Source organism: Vanellus vanellus (genome assembly GCF_965231255.1).
Source record: "Vanellus vanellus genome assembly, chromosome: 16".
Taxonomy (NCBI): Eukaryota; Metazoa; Chordata; class Aves; order Charadriiformes; family Charadriidae; genus Vanellus; species Vanellus vanellus.
The window spans coordinates 9,834,543-9,848,137 of NC_138921.1; the positions used below are offsets into that span (position 1 = coordinate 9,834,543).

A 13,595-nucleotide genomic window follows, 5' to 3' on the forward strand; every position below is an offset into this window, starting at 1 on the left:
CACTTTCAATATTGGAGGTAGTTGATAATAGAGTTAGCGTATCTTCTACTTCTAAGGCCTAAGCAGAAATGGTACTTTCTGCTTTGACAGGCTTCTGTATAACAATGTCTTTCCCAAACACATGGCTACTGCGATGCGGAGCACGTGCAATTCTGGCTATTGAGATTCTAAAGACAAAGAATGTTTTGGACCATTTTAATATCGGTACAGAAGATGCTGCTTATCTTAAACCACAGGGAAAATTGTTCCTGCACTACAGAGAAGGTAGCCCATTATAAACAGTGGTTCTGATTATCTAGATAAGGCAAAGCCAAGCGGGTTCCTAGGTGGTATTTGGGGATCGGGAGAGGTATAATAGAGACTGCAAGATGAGCACATTTCCCAGTCAGTGGAAGTTTCAGCCATGCCTGCAGTTCATTTGACCTCTGCTGATTACCCAGGAGATACGAGAAGTATGAAATACACAGACAGGTTTTACTTTTTAAAAAAAAAAAAAAAGTTTGTGGGTTTTTTTCCCCCCCATCCTTTATATAGGGGAAAAAAGGAAGTTAATTTGTCCAAGCTGGCAGTCCATTCATATTTTGAATCACTTCGCTTGAGCTTCTTTTACATATGCCCCCTGTACCCTTATAGTGAAAGACAAAAAAAAAAAAAAAAAAAAAAAGTCTCTCAGTTTAGGGTGTATAGACAGAGCCTCGACATTGACGTTGTTCATACCAAGGAGAATCCTCCTGTGGTTATCCCTCTGCCTCTCTGATGGAGGCTCTGCTCTAACTCTGCGCTTCACATGGTTGCTCTGAACAGAAGTGGCAGGTGGGGAAATGAACACATAGTTTGTCAAAGGGCATCTGGTCTGGGAGCGAGTAGACCACGCTTTCTTTACCACCAGCAAGATATGATTATACACCGCATGATTCTTCTGAGGTTAATAAGGATAGCTGTAGAAAGCTAGACTCTAATTCGAGGTTTTTTGATTGACTCTTAATGATATCTCACGCACTGGTCAGTAGCACCCAATAAATGGCAGGCACTTCTGACCTTCCGTCCCTTTCTTGTTAAGTAATTTCAGCCATATAACAGCAATAAGACCAGACAGGCAGTGACTTTCCTGGGTGATAATTGCATTTCTTCGGTGGCTCAGACCTTCGCCCTGCAGCATCCCGCCTCACGGCATACAAGTCATGTAGCTGACTCCACTTCCCAGTCTTTTGGCACCTGGGTGCCACACTTTACGTCGAGGGTAAGAAAGGCAAAATATTCTCCTGGTGTATGACTCTGGTTTTAAACACAGAAGTGGTGAGAGGTAGATATGTCTGATCTGACTTGTTGGTCTGTTGCCAAATTAACATTGTGCATTTTCACTTTAATGCGCTATGAAATTTCCCTCAATGGACTCTCCCCCGACTGTCTAGAAAGTCACAGTAATTAAGGGGATTACTTACTAATTTTTGCAACTTATAAATGAGGACTCTATCGCTATTATAGTAATCTCAGTGCAATACGATAGAGTGAGCTGACAGAGCCCCTTTTCCCTCTAAATGAGCATCCTAAAACCACCCTTAAGGCTTTGAGGCTCTATTAGAACACAGACGGAAACAAATTGTAGTAGAGAAAAATGAGATCTGGAAGAGGCAGAATAAAGGGGTTGAAATCAACCTTCTTTCATCAAGGTTGTGTTCTTCAGGCCCGCCGTCATCCAGCCATTCTTTAGTGGCTTCTTGGGTTGCAAGAAACTTTTCAAGGTCCCCCATGTGTCCCTAGGAAGAGGGTTTTTTCCTCCAGTGCCTCCGAGATACGGGGACCCCGCTGCCCGGGGTCTGCAGGCTCTGCGCCGGCTGCGTCCCTTCCCACCCACGCTCGGAGAAGGAGCAGTGTCTGACCCAAACCGTAGCAGCGCGAGAAGGCAAAGGGGCAGCCACCCTCTGCTCACAGGAGAAGGCTGCCGTGAGCTGAGCAAAACAGTTCTCTTCCATCGCAAATCTGTATTGTGACAATTCGTCCTGATCCACAAGAACCATCTACAGATATTCTCTATGTCCTTATATATTTTCCCTTGGTCCAATATTAATGTAATAAAATATATTCTGGCGCGCTGAGGTTACAAAAGACCAATTTTTTTTACCTCATCTTCTACACAGGGATTTTTTTTTCTTGAGGGCCATTTTACTGTGAATGACTTGAGGCAAGTGAAATCATCACTTAAAATAGAAGAAAGGTTAAAAATAAAAATTACAGTCCTGTAAAAATTAACTTGAATGATTGTGCCTGCTGAAGTTTTTTTTTATAAAAAAAAAACCAAACTCTAAAATAATAAATGGCCCTCACCTGAAGCCTCTAATTACAGCCGGTAGCACTTACCACATCGCTAAATTGCAGAGCAGTTAAGCCTCACACAAAACTGAAATATCAGAGTGTGATTCTTTATTATGTAGGCCTGAAGCATATGTTAGCAAATTTGCTGTTATTACCCTCATGATTTTGTGTTTTTTTAATATATTTTTGGATACTGGTTGCATGGTTGGATTTTTTCAGTAACATGTATTTACAAAAGCTAATTAGACTTGTTGCTATCAATAGCCTCTAACAGAGCTCTTAAGAACAAACTGCACGGCAAATTGACATCGTGTCCTTGTTAAATCAATTCCTGCTGAGCGAGTATGATTTACATATTGATTCCTTCACTTTCTTGATTGCCCTTTTGCAGTGAAATAGTGAGTAGAGAACGGTGGGGAGCAGAGGTGTGAAAGGAGGGAATATTGTGTCCTATGAAAAACCCCGCGTTGGTAAAGCAAGTTTCCTAAGCTTTGCCCTTGAGCAGCGTGTGCCGCACCGGGAAGGTCCCAACGCACAGCAGGACAAAGGGTTCCTCGCCAGGACTTAGGGCAGAAGCCAGGACAGGAGGCAGCTGCAGGTCGGCTTTGTGTCCCATCACTGGAGTCCCTGAGGCTGCGGATAAAGATTTCCCTTTCCCTTCTTCCCCAGCTTGTCCGGTACAGCTCGGAAGGCGTCCTGCAGCTGGGGCCGCTGGGCTCCACCGCCTTTCTGCCTGACTCCAAATGCCTCGTCGACGATGGGAAGGGCAGGACACCGACTCTGAAGAAGTGTGAAGACGTCCTGAGGCCAGCACAGAGGTTCTGGGATTTCACACAGGTATGGAAGAGCTCAGGGAGCCTTGTAGAGATAAATTGGAGAGGAATGCTTCTCTAGAGGATGTTTGATGAAAAACAAGGAGGTCTTTAGAGGACTATTCTAGGAATCTCCCCTTATGCCTTCTAGAAGTAGTCAGCTATGTTTTCCATAGGTCACGTGCTATCCAGGAATTTTCTTATATTATTACTAGGAATTTTGGGGAGTGCTTTCTAGGAATTTTTACTTTTCCTTTCTTGGAATATTCTCAATTTCTGTGGTGATTGCCAAGGACATATTTGTAATATTATTTTTTTTTTTGAGTGCCTAGGAATTTTTGTTTCTAGAACTTCTAGGGTTTTTCTAGCACCTTTCTAGGAATTTTTAGATCTGGGGCTTTCAAATAATTTTTAGGACTGTAGAAGGCATTCTTACAGTTTCTGGGATTTCCTATATCTTGGGGTCTATAGGGATTCTCTAGTGATTTTTAGAGATTTTGTAGTGATTTCTGGGGAATTTTCTAGCAATTCCTAAACGCGTAATTATCAAGGAATTGTTTTGGCACTTTGTATGGATTATCTAGCTTCTTCTAGGAACCTCTAACACTTTTTAGGGACTTTCATCACTTGATATATACAGAACTTTTCAGGCATCTTATAATGTTTTCTAGGGATTTACAGATCCAGAATTATTTTTCTTCTAGTCTTTTTACCTTTTCTATTCCTCCTTCTAATCCTTCCTTTTTGTTTCTTTCTTTTTCTTTCCTCAGAATGGCCCAATCATCAGCAGAGACACTGGCCGTTGTCTAGAAGTGGAAATGTCAAAGGATGCAAATTTTGGGCTCAGATTGGTCGTACAAAGGTGCTCGGGGCAAAAATGGATGATTAGAAACTGGATAAAACATGGCCGACACTGACTGCTGGGGCTGGGAAGGTGCCTCTCCTGCCGTTGTCCATTGCTCGGTGTGCCATATCTTGCAAGGCATTTGTCTTAAAGCAAATTAGTTTGACCAGGACTTGGCTCTCAAGCGTCCTCCACAGTTGGGCATTCAAAGGCGAAAAGAAGAAAAAGAAAAGCAGAGGCATACATGCCCCTTTTTGACTCCTCCTCGCTCCAGTAGACGACCTGAGAAGCTTAACGAGGGTTTTCTGTTGATCTGTAAGTCTTGTGAAGATCAGAACACGACAGAAAAGTGGGTTCCTTAAGCTGTCCTAGAGGAATTAATAGATGGATGTTTCTATGATGAGTTGAAAGGAGAGATCTCAATACTGCCTCATAAAGAGAGTTCTCTGATGGGTAGCTTTTTAGCTTTAAGTTATTGACTGGTGCACAACTCCTATGGTGAATAATCATGTGCCTTTTTTATTGTACTTCATATAAAAGGGGACTGGAAAAATCCTACCTTTTCAGCATGTCTGGTTCATTGTACTAAACAAGATCTGTAAATAACACTGGAAATATAATATAATATATGATAAATTTCAAGGTTGATTGTGTAGGAGTCTCTGTTTCTAGAAAGAGACTGTTCCGCAAATGTTTACAGGTGGTTCTCAACCTTCAAGCTGCTAAAAAGCAGCATTTTGGAGACCTCTTCTAGTTAGACACAGGTAAATGTTGAATAGGTAAAATAGCCACATGCTCCATTATATTGCCACATTTTACATTTCTTGGCTGTAAAGGCATCACAATATAGCACTTGCATATTTAACTCTTTCGAGGCAGTAAATGTCCTAGTAGATGGATGAGGTTCTAGAGGTCTCAGTTGGCCCACAAGCCCCGAGTACGTAAGTGCAAGGCTCCCGTCCTGCAGCGCTGAGCGTGCGGGTGCGCTGTTGGGTTGTTCCTGAAACTGCCTGGAAGCTGGATACTCCTTACTTCTGAAACTAAGGTGACCGAGTTAGGTGCCATCTGTGGAATTTAACAACTCGAACCCTCCATTTTGTTACCCATCCTGTGAAAATGTCAAATGTGAGCAAACACACTTTGTGAGCACTGTCTAGACAAATTTCCTGAACAAACCAACAAAGTCTTTTCAGTATTTGAAAAACAAAAACCTGGTTATAAGAGGGCAAATTAGAGCAAGAAAGAACTAGGCTGCATATAGAAGTACTGTTTCTCTGAAATACAAATATTTCACTCTAGTTGACCTGTTGACAGCATCTTTGTGGACCTGAATTTAATAATGTATCTGGTGGTTGGTGCAGTACCTGTGCGCAGGGAGCCAGAGCAATGACAAGGCTGTATCCAAAAGGCTGTCAGAGTTGATGGCCACTGTCAACGTCGGCAGGCTTTGGATGTGGGTCCATGGCAGACAGCTTTTCATTACAGAAGATTCAGTCATGCTGAAGGAGAGACACAGATGGTATCTGTTAACTTCACTGTTTAATATTTTATAGTAATTTTTTAAAAAAAGTTTTGTTTTCCTGAGCCAGGGAAATAGGTAATTGCAGACACTGCGGCACCATGAATCTTGGTGATCTGTTTCTTGAAGAGCTTTTGCCATTCCTATTTCAAGGCATGCTGAACAAAATGAAATGGAAATAAAATTAATTTTTCAAGGGCATGATATGTAATAAAATATTTACTTTTAACATGCAAAATCCATCAGTTCTTGTCAAATGTTGGTTGGTATCCAGAGAGCATATCACTATATTTTGCCCCAATTTTATTTTGAAACCGAGTGTGCAAGATGTGTTATACAAAGCAAATTCTCCTGGAGTTTATTTGTGGCTCATAGCTGATCTTTTTTTATGTCACGTGGATCAGGTTATGCATGAATATATACAAGAGAATTATTGTGGGCGAGATTCTAAATATTAAAATGCTAAAAATTCCATGTTTATGGTTAGCTGAACACGACCTCTTGAACGGTGTAATAAGACCTGCAGGGAGAGGCAGCATCTCTAATAAAGCAAGCAATACGGTAAAAAATCATGAACAAGCTCAGTATTCAGTCCTTCCTGCAGGTCTTAAACAGGTAGGAAGCTTCAGGCTAACTATAGATTGGGAGCAGTCACCCTGCATTTAACCTCCTTATGTTAACCTGCTAGGCAATTTAAAAAGATAGTTACCATCTATGGAGCAGGTGTTGAACGCTTTGTACCGGAGTTCTATTTGTAATTGACTTTTCATCTTCTCTCCAGATAGAATTTAAAAGGGAGAAATTCTATCAAAGCTGTATTCTTCTTTTGTTTACTCTGCTGGAGTTTTACTCCATGTAATATTTGGCCGAGGGAGGAGAGAAGGCGAAAGAAAGAAGGGAAAGACAGTTTTACCAGGTGAGCTTTTCGGGGAGTAAAGTCACAGGTCATTCACACCATTTGTAGTCTTTCCAATTAATAAGTGTGAACTATTTTATGTGAAGTTGGCTGGAAGTTGAAAGTAATTATAGACCAGTGTGACTACTAAATGCCTAACTGCTAAGAGTATGGAGTTCCTGTACTCAACAGAAGCTAATATGCCACATGCTGCTTTTTTGCCTCCTTTTTTTTTTTTTTTTTCCCCCTTTGTCTTGAATTGCCAACCTACACTTGACTTGGTGAGCAACGGGGCAGCAAGCCTTTCACAGCCTGGGTAAATGAAAAAGGAAGGCTGAATATATGGAGGAATACCAGGTTTTAAATTTCCTGTCCTAAAAGGAGTGTTGCATTTGTGGTTTAGGAGCTTTGCAGCTGAGAAGAGCAGATAGATGTGTTTACTGGCAAAGATTTCGAGCAAGCAGGGCAGCCCTTCGCTATGACGCCACCGTAATGAATGTGAATTGGTTGTGCTCCGAATTTTGCTGTTGCAGGTTTTCGGTGCCCCGTGCAAGGCATTGGAACATGGCCGCACCGTCTGACTGAGAGTGGTCGCTCCTGGCAAGCTTTGAGCGCGGAGACCACAGGCTGCAGAAGGCTTGCAAGAATCAGACTTGCAGTATAAGAAAGCCAGCAGATTTTTGTAATAGTTAAACAGCTCTGAGATTTACAGAATAGGATAAAAGAATCCAAATAACTCTTAAAGGTAGAGTTGTTATTTTCTGTAATTGTGATGGGTTTTTTAAGATTTACTGAAACGATTTCTTACATTTGAAAAATACATCTGTTGGATTGTTTTTACATTAGTCTTTATCTGTCTGAACCACTGCTTTGGCTGTGGTATTAACATAGTGACTCTGTTGGATTGTTTTTACATTAGTCTTTATCTGTCTGAACCACTGCTTTGGCTGTGGTATTAACAGTGACTCTGCATGTGAGAGGAGGTCTTAAATATTCTCTCATAAAAGAAATAATTTAAGAAGTCTTGAGTATTATCTGTTTTAACCAAAGTCTATGGGTCTCTTACCAGTATTTCATGCCTTAGTATAATCTGAAGTCTGCTTAATGTTGTTTCAAATTTTGTCTTGTTTCTCACAGTGCAACAGTCCAGATATTATGAAAAGTATTTAATATAGTGTAATACGTCGTGTAGAGAAAATTCAGATCAGAATCTTCAATTGCTATTTTGCTTGATTTAGGAGATTATGGAGTTAAATACTAGGTCCCAGGACAGAATAATAGAAGGTGAGAAGGAACATCAAGTCTAGTACACTGCTGTCAAAGGCAAACCAGTAAAAAAAAGCATGTCAGGATCCCTAAAAATTAGTTTGAGTCCTGTGGGGAAAAAAAGCCCTATCTCCTTTGAGAGCTATAAACTATTTTCCAAGCTGGATTTATTCTTGGCTTGATTAAAGCCATTTGTTCTTCAGCCAAAATTGTCCCCTAGTTTTATTGGCTTACTGGTTCCCGAGGCACGCTAACCTCTAGTGGAAAGCAACTCAGGAAGAAAAGCTAAGAAAGGTGTTGTCAAATGACCCAATGGATTCCACTGCAGTTACATAAGGATTTATATTGTTCTTCTCCCGAGAACTCTTCAGGACTGTTCCACAACCAGAAAGCTAACCTCTGGTTCCATAGAAGAGATCTAAGACAAAAATACAGAAACAAACAACAGTTCTTCATACGTGTTCTCAAAGTGCTGAATGATCTGTCTCATTTCAATGAATGTTTTGAGGCTTGGTGTGTCAGAAGATCAGGCCTCACAGTCCTTTGGAAATTGTTTACGTTTCCTTTCATCAGCCTTCTCCTTTTTAAAAACTGTGGTCTAGTAGATGAAAACCTCACTTGCCGTGTGACAAGGGGTGTAATCTATCTGACATTGGACAGCTGAAATTTTAAGTACTTAAGCCAGAGCTAATAAGATTTAATGAAATAGCACCAGTCCTAATCTGTTCTTTAGATCAATTACACAGCATGTAATTCCTTCAGTATCCAGTATTCATTTGAAATGGTTCATTAACAGCCATACTAAAGTACATTATGGCCTGTTTTGGGACCCAATGACTTGGGTCGTAAGAAGAATTTTAATAGAACTGGAGTTCAGAGGGAGTTTGGCATATTATAATTCAGTTAGGACACAAATACCTTTGTTTTTTTCATTAAAGGCTTTGCGAAGAACAACAACTCTCAGAATTTGCTTAACTGAAAATGTATCTAGCAATGGTGTTCCGTTTTTGACTGCTATTTTGACAGCCTGCTGCTTACTGCTAATCAAAGGCGACCATGAGGTCATGCCACAGATAAAAGATGGTATTGCAAATTAGAGGAACGAGCTAACAAGCTGGATAGAAATCAAGGAATGATCAGGTCTTCATGTGTCTCTAGATCTGGATGCCATCAAAGTAAACTTAATATTATGTTCTCTCTGGAAGGAATCCCAAACTTAACACATTTTTGTACTGCTTCATCAGGAATACCTATTCAAGAGACCACTGTGGTGTGTACCTCTAAATCTTATTTTTGCTGATACAGTTGGGGTTTTTTTTTGTGTGTGTGTGACATCAGTGGACTTAAGGTGACAGCTGTAATTACTGAATGCATGGAAAATACATTAATTGGCACCATGGTCTACTGAAGTATGTGCATCATGCATTTATAGCTTCCTGTGCGGTAACTAGGATATTCTTGAAACACTAATGCACTGAGTGCATTCTGCTAGAGATGGAGTCTGCTTACCCAGTGAACTGAGGGAACTCAAGGAGTAAATACTGAAATTATACAGTTGTTAATTCTCAGTGAATTTGGCACAAAGCACATCAATATTTACATCTTCTAAGAAATTTAATGAATTAGCTTCAGGTTCTCTCTTAATAAGCTCCCGATTTTTGTCTGATAACTGATGAAAATACCTTGTCCCTATAAAGATCTGGGATGCTTATGCCATGTGAAGACTTCAGCTGTGTCTTTACAATGCCCCAGCCATCAAGGGCATTAGAAAAAGAGATTTACAGTGACCTCTTTAGTACATTGTAGAGGATTTTAGAATGGTTTCACAAAATACATTGACTTACTACAAAAGTGTTAATGATATGTAACTAAAGGTATTGAGTTCACCGGTTGCCCTAAAGTAAAAACAACGTTTACTTTGGCCAAGAATACTTACTTATAAATACCCCAGTGAAGCAATATATGGCAACCTGATGTTGAAGAACATAATTTCTGAATGTTCTGAAGAGCATTCTTCAAAGATGTATAGAAGCATTTATTACTTTTCATAGGGTTACCATTTTCTCTTGGCCATCAGCAAGTATTGCTGAGTTTACAGACTCTTTGTAATAAGTTTAATTCCAAAAAATAATGGAGCAATTGGAAGGCAAGTTGTGACTGCAAATAATTTTTCATTATGTGGCGCATCATCAAATCAATTTGTATTTACACTTGAAAAGTTAATAAATTACTATGCATTTTACTGCTGACATGAGCTGCATTTTTATTATTGTACACTTAGACACTTTGCATTTAAAATTCAAAGTTGTCACGCGAAGTAAAAGTAGAAAAGCAAAGTATACATGTATTTTAAAATATAAATTGCATGTAATCTGTTCTGAAGGGTAGTCATCCAATTTTTGAGATGAGCACAGCACACTTGGCAGCAGGTTGTGAGCTAAAGCGGACGAGCTCTGCACATGTCAGGGACGCACCACCATGCACTCATTAGAGACTTGGCCCCTGAACGCGCACATCCAAAGCTAGGCTGGTAACAGCACAGACTACTGCTGAATTGTGACGGTCAGACCGGAGGGGAGGCTTGTCTTGCCATCCCAGTACAAAGACATACTTGCGTAATGCTTGCAGGTACCAATCCACACAGCAATACGAGCTCTGTTCTTCTGTGGTCCCACGGGACTAGTAAGTGCTCCACAAGAAGCATTCAAACGTAGATTTAAAAAATCCCCATGAAAAAATTCTGACCATTCCTGGAATCATTGAATCATGGGGAAAAAATATGTGATCGCACCACAGCCAAGCAGCTGCTGATGAAAGTGTTCTCTTTCTGGGAGTTTTGCATCGGAGCTATGTTTTAGTAATTCAACTGTGTAAGAGCTCTGCTGATCTGTCATTGACGTGTTACTGTTCTGAAGAACACAACCAAAGAAACAAAACAACTTATACTTCCCCAATTGCCTAGTTAATACAAAGGACTGAAGGATAGCCCACACCCTGTGACCTGACCTAGATCAACAGCGAGGCCACATTTGCAGGTGATCTAAAATGTTGCTTCTCTGCTGCAGGCAGGGAAGTTGTGGGAACTATAGTAATTTATACCATCTATAGACCTGCTCTGTTGCAACTGATGATACTGCTATTGACTTGATCTTTTTTCTGCCTCCAAAGTCACTTTTATCTGCCCAGAGGCAATAGAAAGGGGATATGAAGGTGCTTATGAACTCCCTTCTATACTGTCATGCTTCTACCAGAAGTCTACACAACCCAGCACCTCATCATTGAAAACAGTCAATAATTGACGTTTAGAAGAATGAAATAGGAGACAGGGAAAACGCAGAATGATCCTTTCATCGTATATCTCCCCCTAATTTCAAAAGGTAAGGACTTCCCAAGCCAGAGGCTATACACGACAACCCAACCATTAGATTTAATAACTACTCTGGGCCTGTGTGTATCTAATCCACTTACACCTCTGGATGTCACAACATCCTGTTGTAATAAATAGCACAATTGCTGCGAGGCAGTGTCTCTGCCTTTCATTCCATAGGATGCCCTGTAGTCCTCTCATGGTGAGAAAATGCGAATAACTGCTGCCAACTCTTTTTTAACACCCTTCTTAGTTTGACCTCTGTCATCTTCTTTTAAAATATATTTCAGAACTGATTGAGTGTCATGCTTTTTTGGTATCACTAGCAAACGACTTTGTAAAAACGCAAGCAGATGCTGTGTGTCATATATTGGATTGGGTGATAGCACGGCGAGAACTGGTCGAGTTCTTGAACTGCTCAGCAGTATAAAAAATGCATTACTGGTTTTAACATTGATTTTGGATCTCAGCCAGACTGTTTCTCCTCTGTTATGCACAAAGTTTGCAATTTGTGATCAAAGAGCACAGAGCATCTGAGAAAGGATCTGACGCCTTCTCTCATTCTGCTAGAAGGAACTGCCTGCCCTGCTCCTCCTGCGAGGAGGAGGCCGTAGGTCCCACCCATGGGTTACAGCTGTGTGACCGGGCTGGGACGTGCTTCCGTGCTCCTGGCTCTCTTGCACACCTCTGCTTCAGTTGGATTAACTGGGCGACACCTGAGTGCACAAGCTTTCTCCTGCCTGATTTCTAAAGGACAGCGACTTCCCAAGTTGAAGAGCAGCTGTTCAGCGATTCCCTGGTTTACCCAGAGAAAGCTGCGTCAGCTGTAGTCTTCAGGTGGGCAACAATACAATCGGCCTCAGAAGGAACAGCCTGACACAGCCTTGGATAATTTAGCTCCATCTCCAGGATCAGTCTCTTTTAGGGTGAAGCATTTCTTTGTAAATCCACACTGAGGACCCTGTAGAAAAGCGGCTCTGTTGCTAGCTGAGGTATTCTGTGGACTTAATTTCCTATTATAATCAAGCCAGCATTTCTTGGAAGGAGAAACATCACCTTTAAAGGTACCATATGCTTGCTAAAATGAATGTTCTGTGAATAATATCCAACAAAATTAGGTTCATGTAAATATTTTGTCAGGAGTTCTCCATCTGACAACATTTGTACTACAGAAGTTATCTTAAATCTCAGATTTTTCACTGTGAAGAATGTATATATTGAATGTAGCCACCTCTCTTCTTTTTTTGATCAATAAATCTTCATGACTCAACTGTGAATCGTGTATATGCGCCTGTAACTGAGCACTAAATAGCAGTAATAATGATTCTTCAGCCTATACATTGTTTGGCTGTTGGTTTGTTTTGGCTGTCTGTGGGTACTGTAACGCAGCTGAGCGCCTGCATTAGTTAAACTTGCCTTTGCATCCTGACTGGTTATCTGGAATTTAAAACAAGAAAATAAGGACTGAGGTATTGTCCTGTCTGTAATTTTGAAGTAAAAGCAAACAAACAAACAAAACCTCTTTATGCTGGAATCTATGCAACATTCCTAACCTGAGAAAAAAAAAATCCAAATTTCAATGCCTAAAATCAACTATAAGCCTAAGCACCAGCAAACAAAACTCCACCCTTTTCATGCCAATGTAACACAACATTTTTCTGGATGGTGTTCTTATCATAAGCTCACCTTTACTGCTTAATCTTATTCTCTGACTTTACCTTTAGGCGGTTCCCACCTCCTTCTCTCATCTTATTTCCCTAATGTAACTGTATAACTTAGTTTTTTTCAGATGTGTTACTAATATAGATGACCTGCATTGCAAAAAGGAGCCTTTCTAATTAACAAAAATAATTCTGCCATTTACAGAACTTTGGGGTAAAGGTGCAACCACCAAAGTCCTGTGACATTCATTAGACCAGGTGTACAACTTTTAAGATTCTATTATTTGTTTTAGAAAAGCCAAGCACAACTTCCTAATGGCCCTTATCTGGCTGACAACAGAGCAAAGTACCACTCCCCTCAGGCGGGCCCAGCTGGCACAAAAAGTTCTTGAAGAAAAAAGGTTGTGGTTTATTGTTGTAACTTGGAGTTAGGGAAATGGGATGATAAGGGAAGGGTAAGGCGTGTCAGGATTTCCTTGAACTGGAAAAGTGGGAGTTAAATGTGAGAGGCTGAGGTGCACCGACCAATCTGGAAAGCCTGAGCTGACATACAACTCACTAAGGGATCAGGCCCTTGGTTCTTTACATGAATAACTGAGTTTCAAGAAAAGATTTTAATCAGGATTCAGGAAATATTTTTCTGCTTTTCAGTTTATTACAGTGAAATCTGTCTAATCTGTTGACAGACCTCCAAAACACACACGGGTTGGTGCTGTGGTGTGTTAGCAGTGAAACATTTGCCAAAAGCTATTGAAATTCTCAATGTACTTCAAGTGTTGGCATTCTGTGCAGAAAATGGTGCCACCTATCAGCAAGAAGGAGGAAATTAAACAGCAAAATGATTTGTTTAAACTGAAGAAACTGCTATTTTCATTGCAAGGCTGATGGCTTTGTATTAAAAAGAAATTAGCAAGATGT

At 40.5% G+C, this 13,595-nt stretch overlaps 1 protein-coding gene across 1 annotated transcript in view; it reads left to right on the forward strand.

Moving 5' to 3' along the window:
• GALNT9 (polypeptide N-acetylgalactosaminyltransferase 9) overlaps nt 1–4,042 on the forward strand; it is a gene marked incomplete at both ends in the record, with an annotated part of 153,438 nt that extends 149,396 nt beyond the window's left edge. Inside the window, 2 exons of the mRNA XM_082491448.1 lie at nt 2,983–3,150; nt 3,896–4,042. Coding sequence (XP_082347574.1) covers nt 2,983–3,150; nt 3,896–4,042 — 315 coding nt within the window. The remainder of the gene's footprint in view (nt 1–2,982; nt 3,151–3,895) is intronic.
• Nucleotides 4,043–13,595: the final 9,553 nt, after the last annotated feature.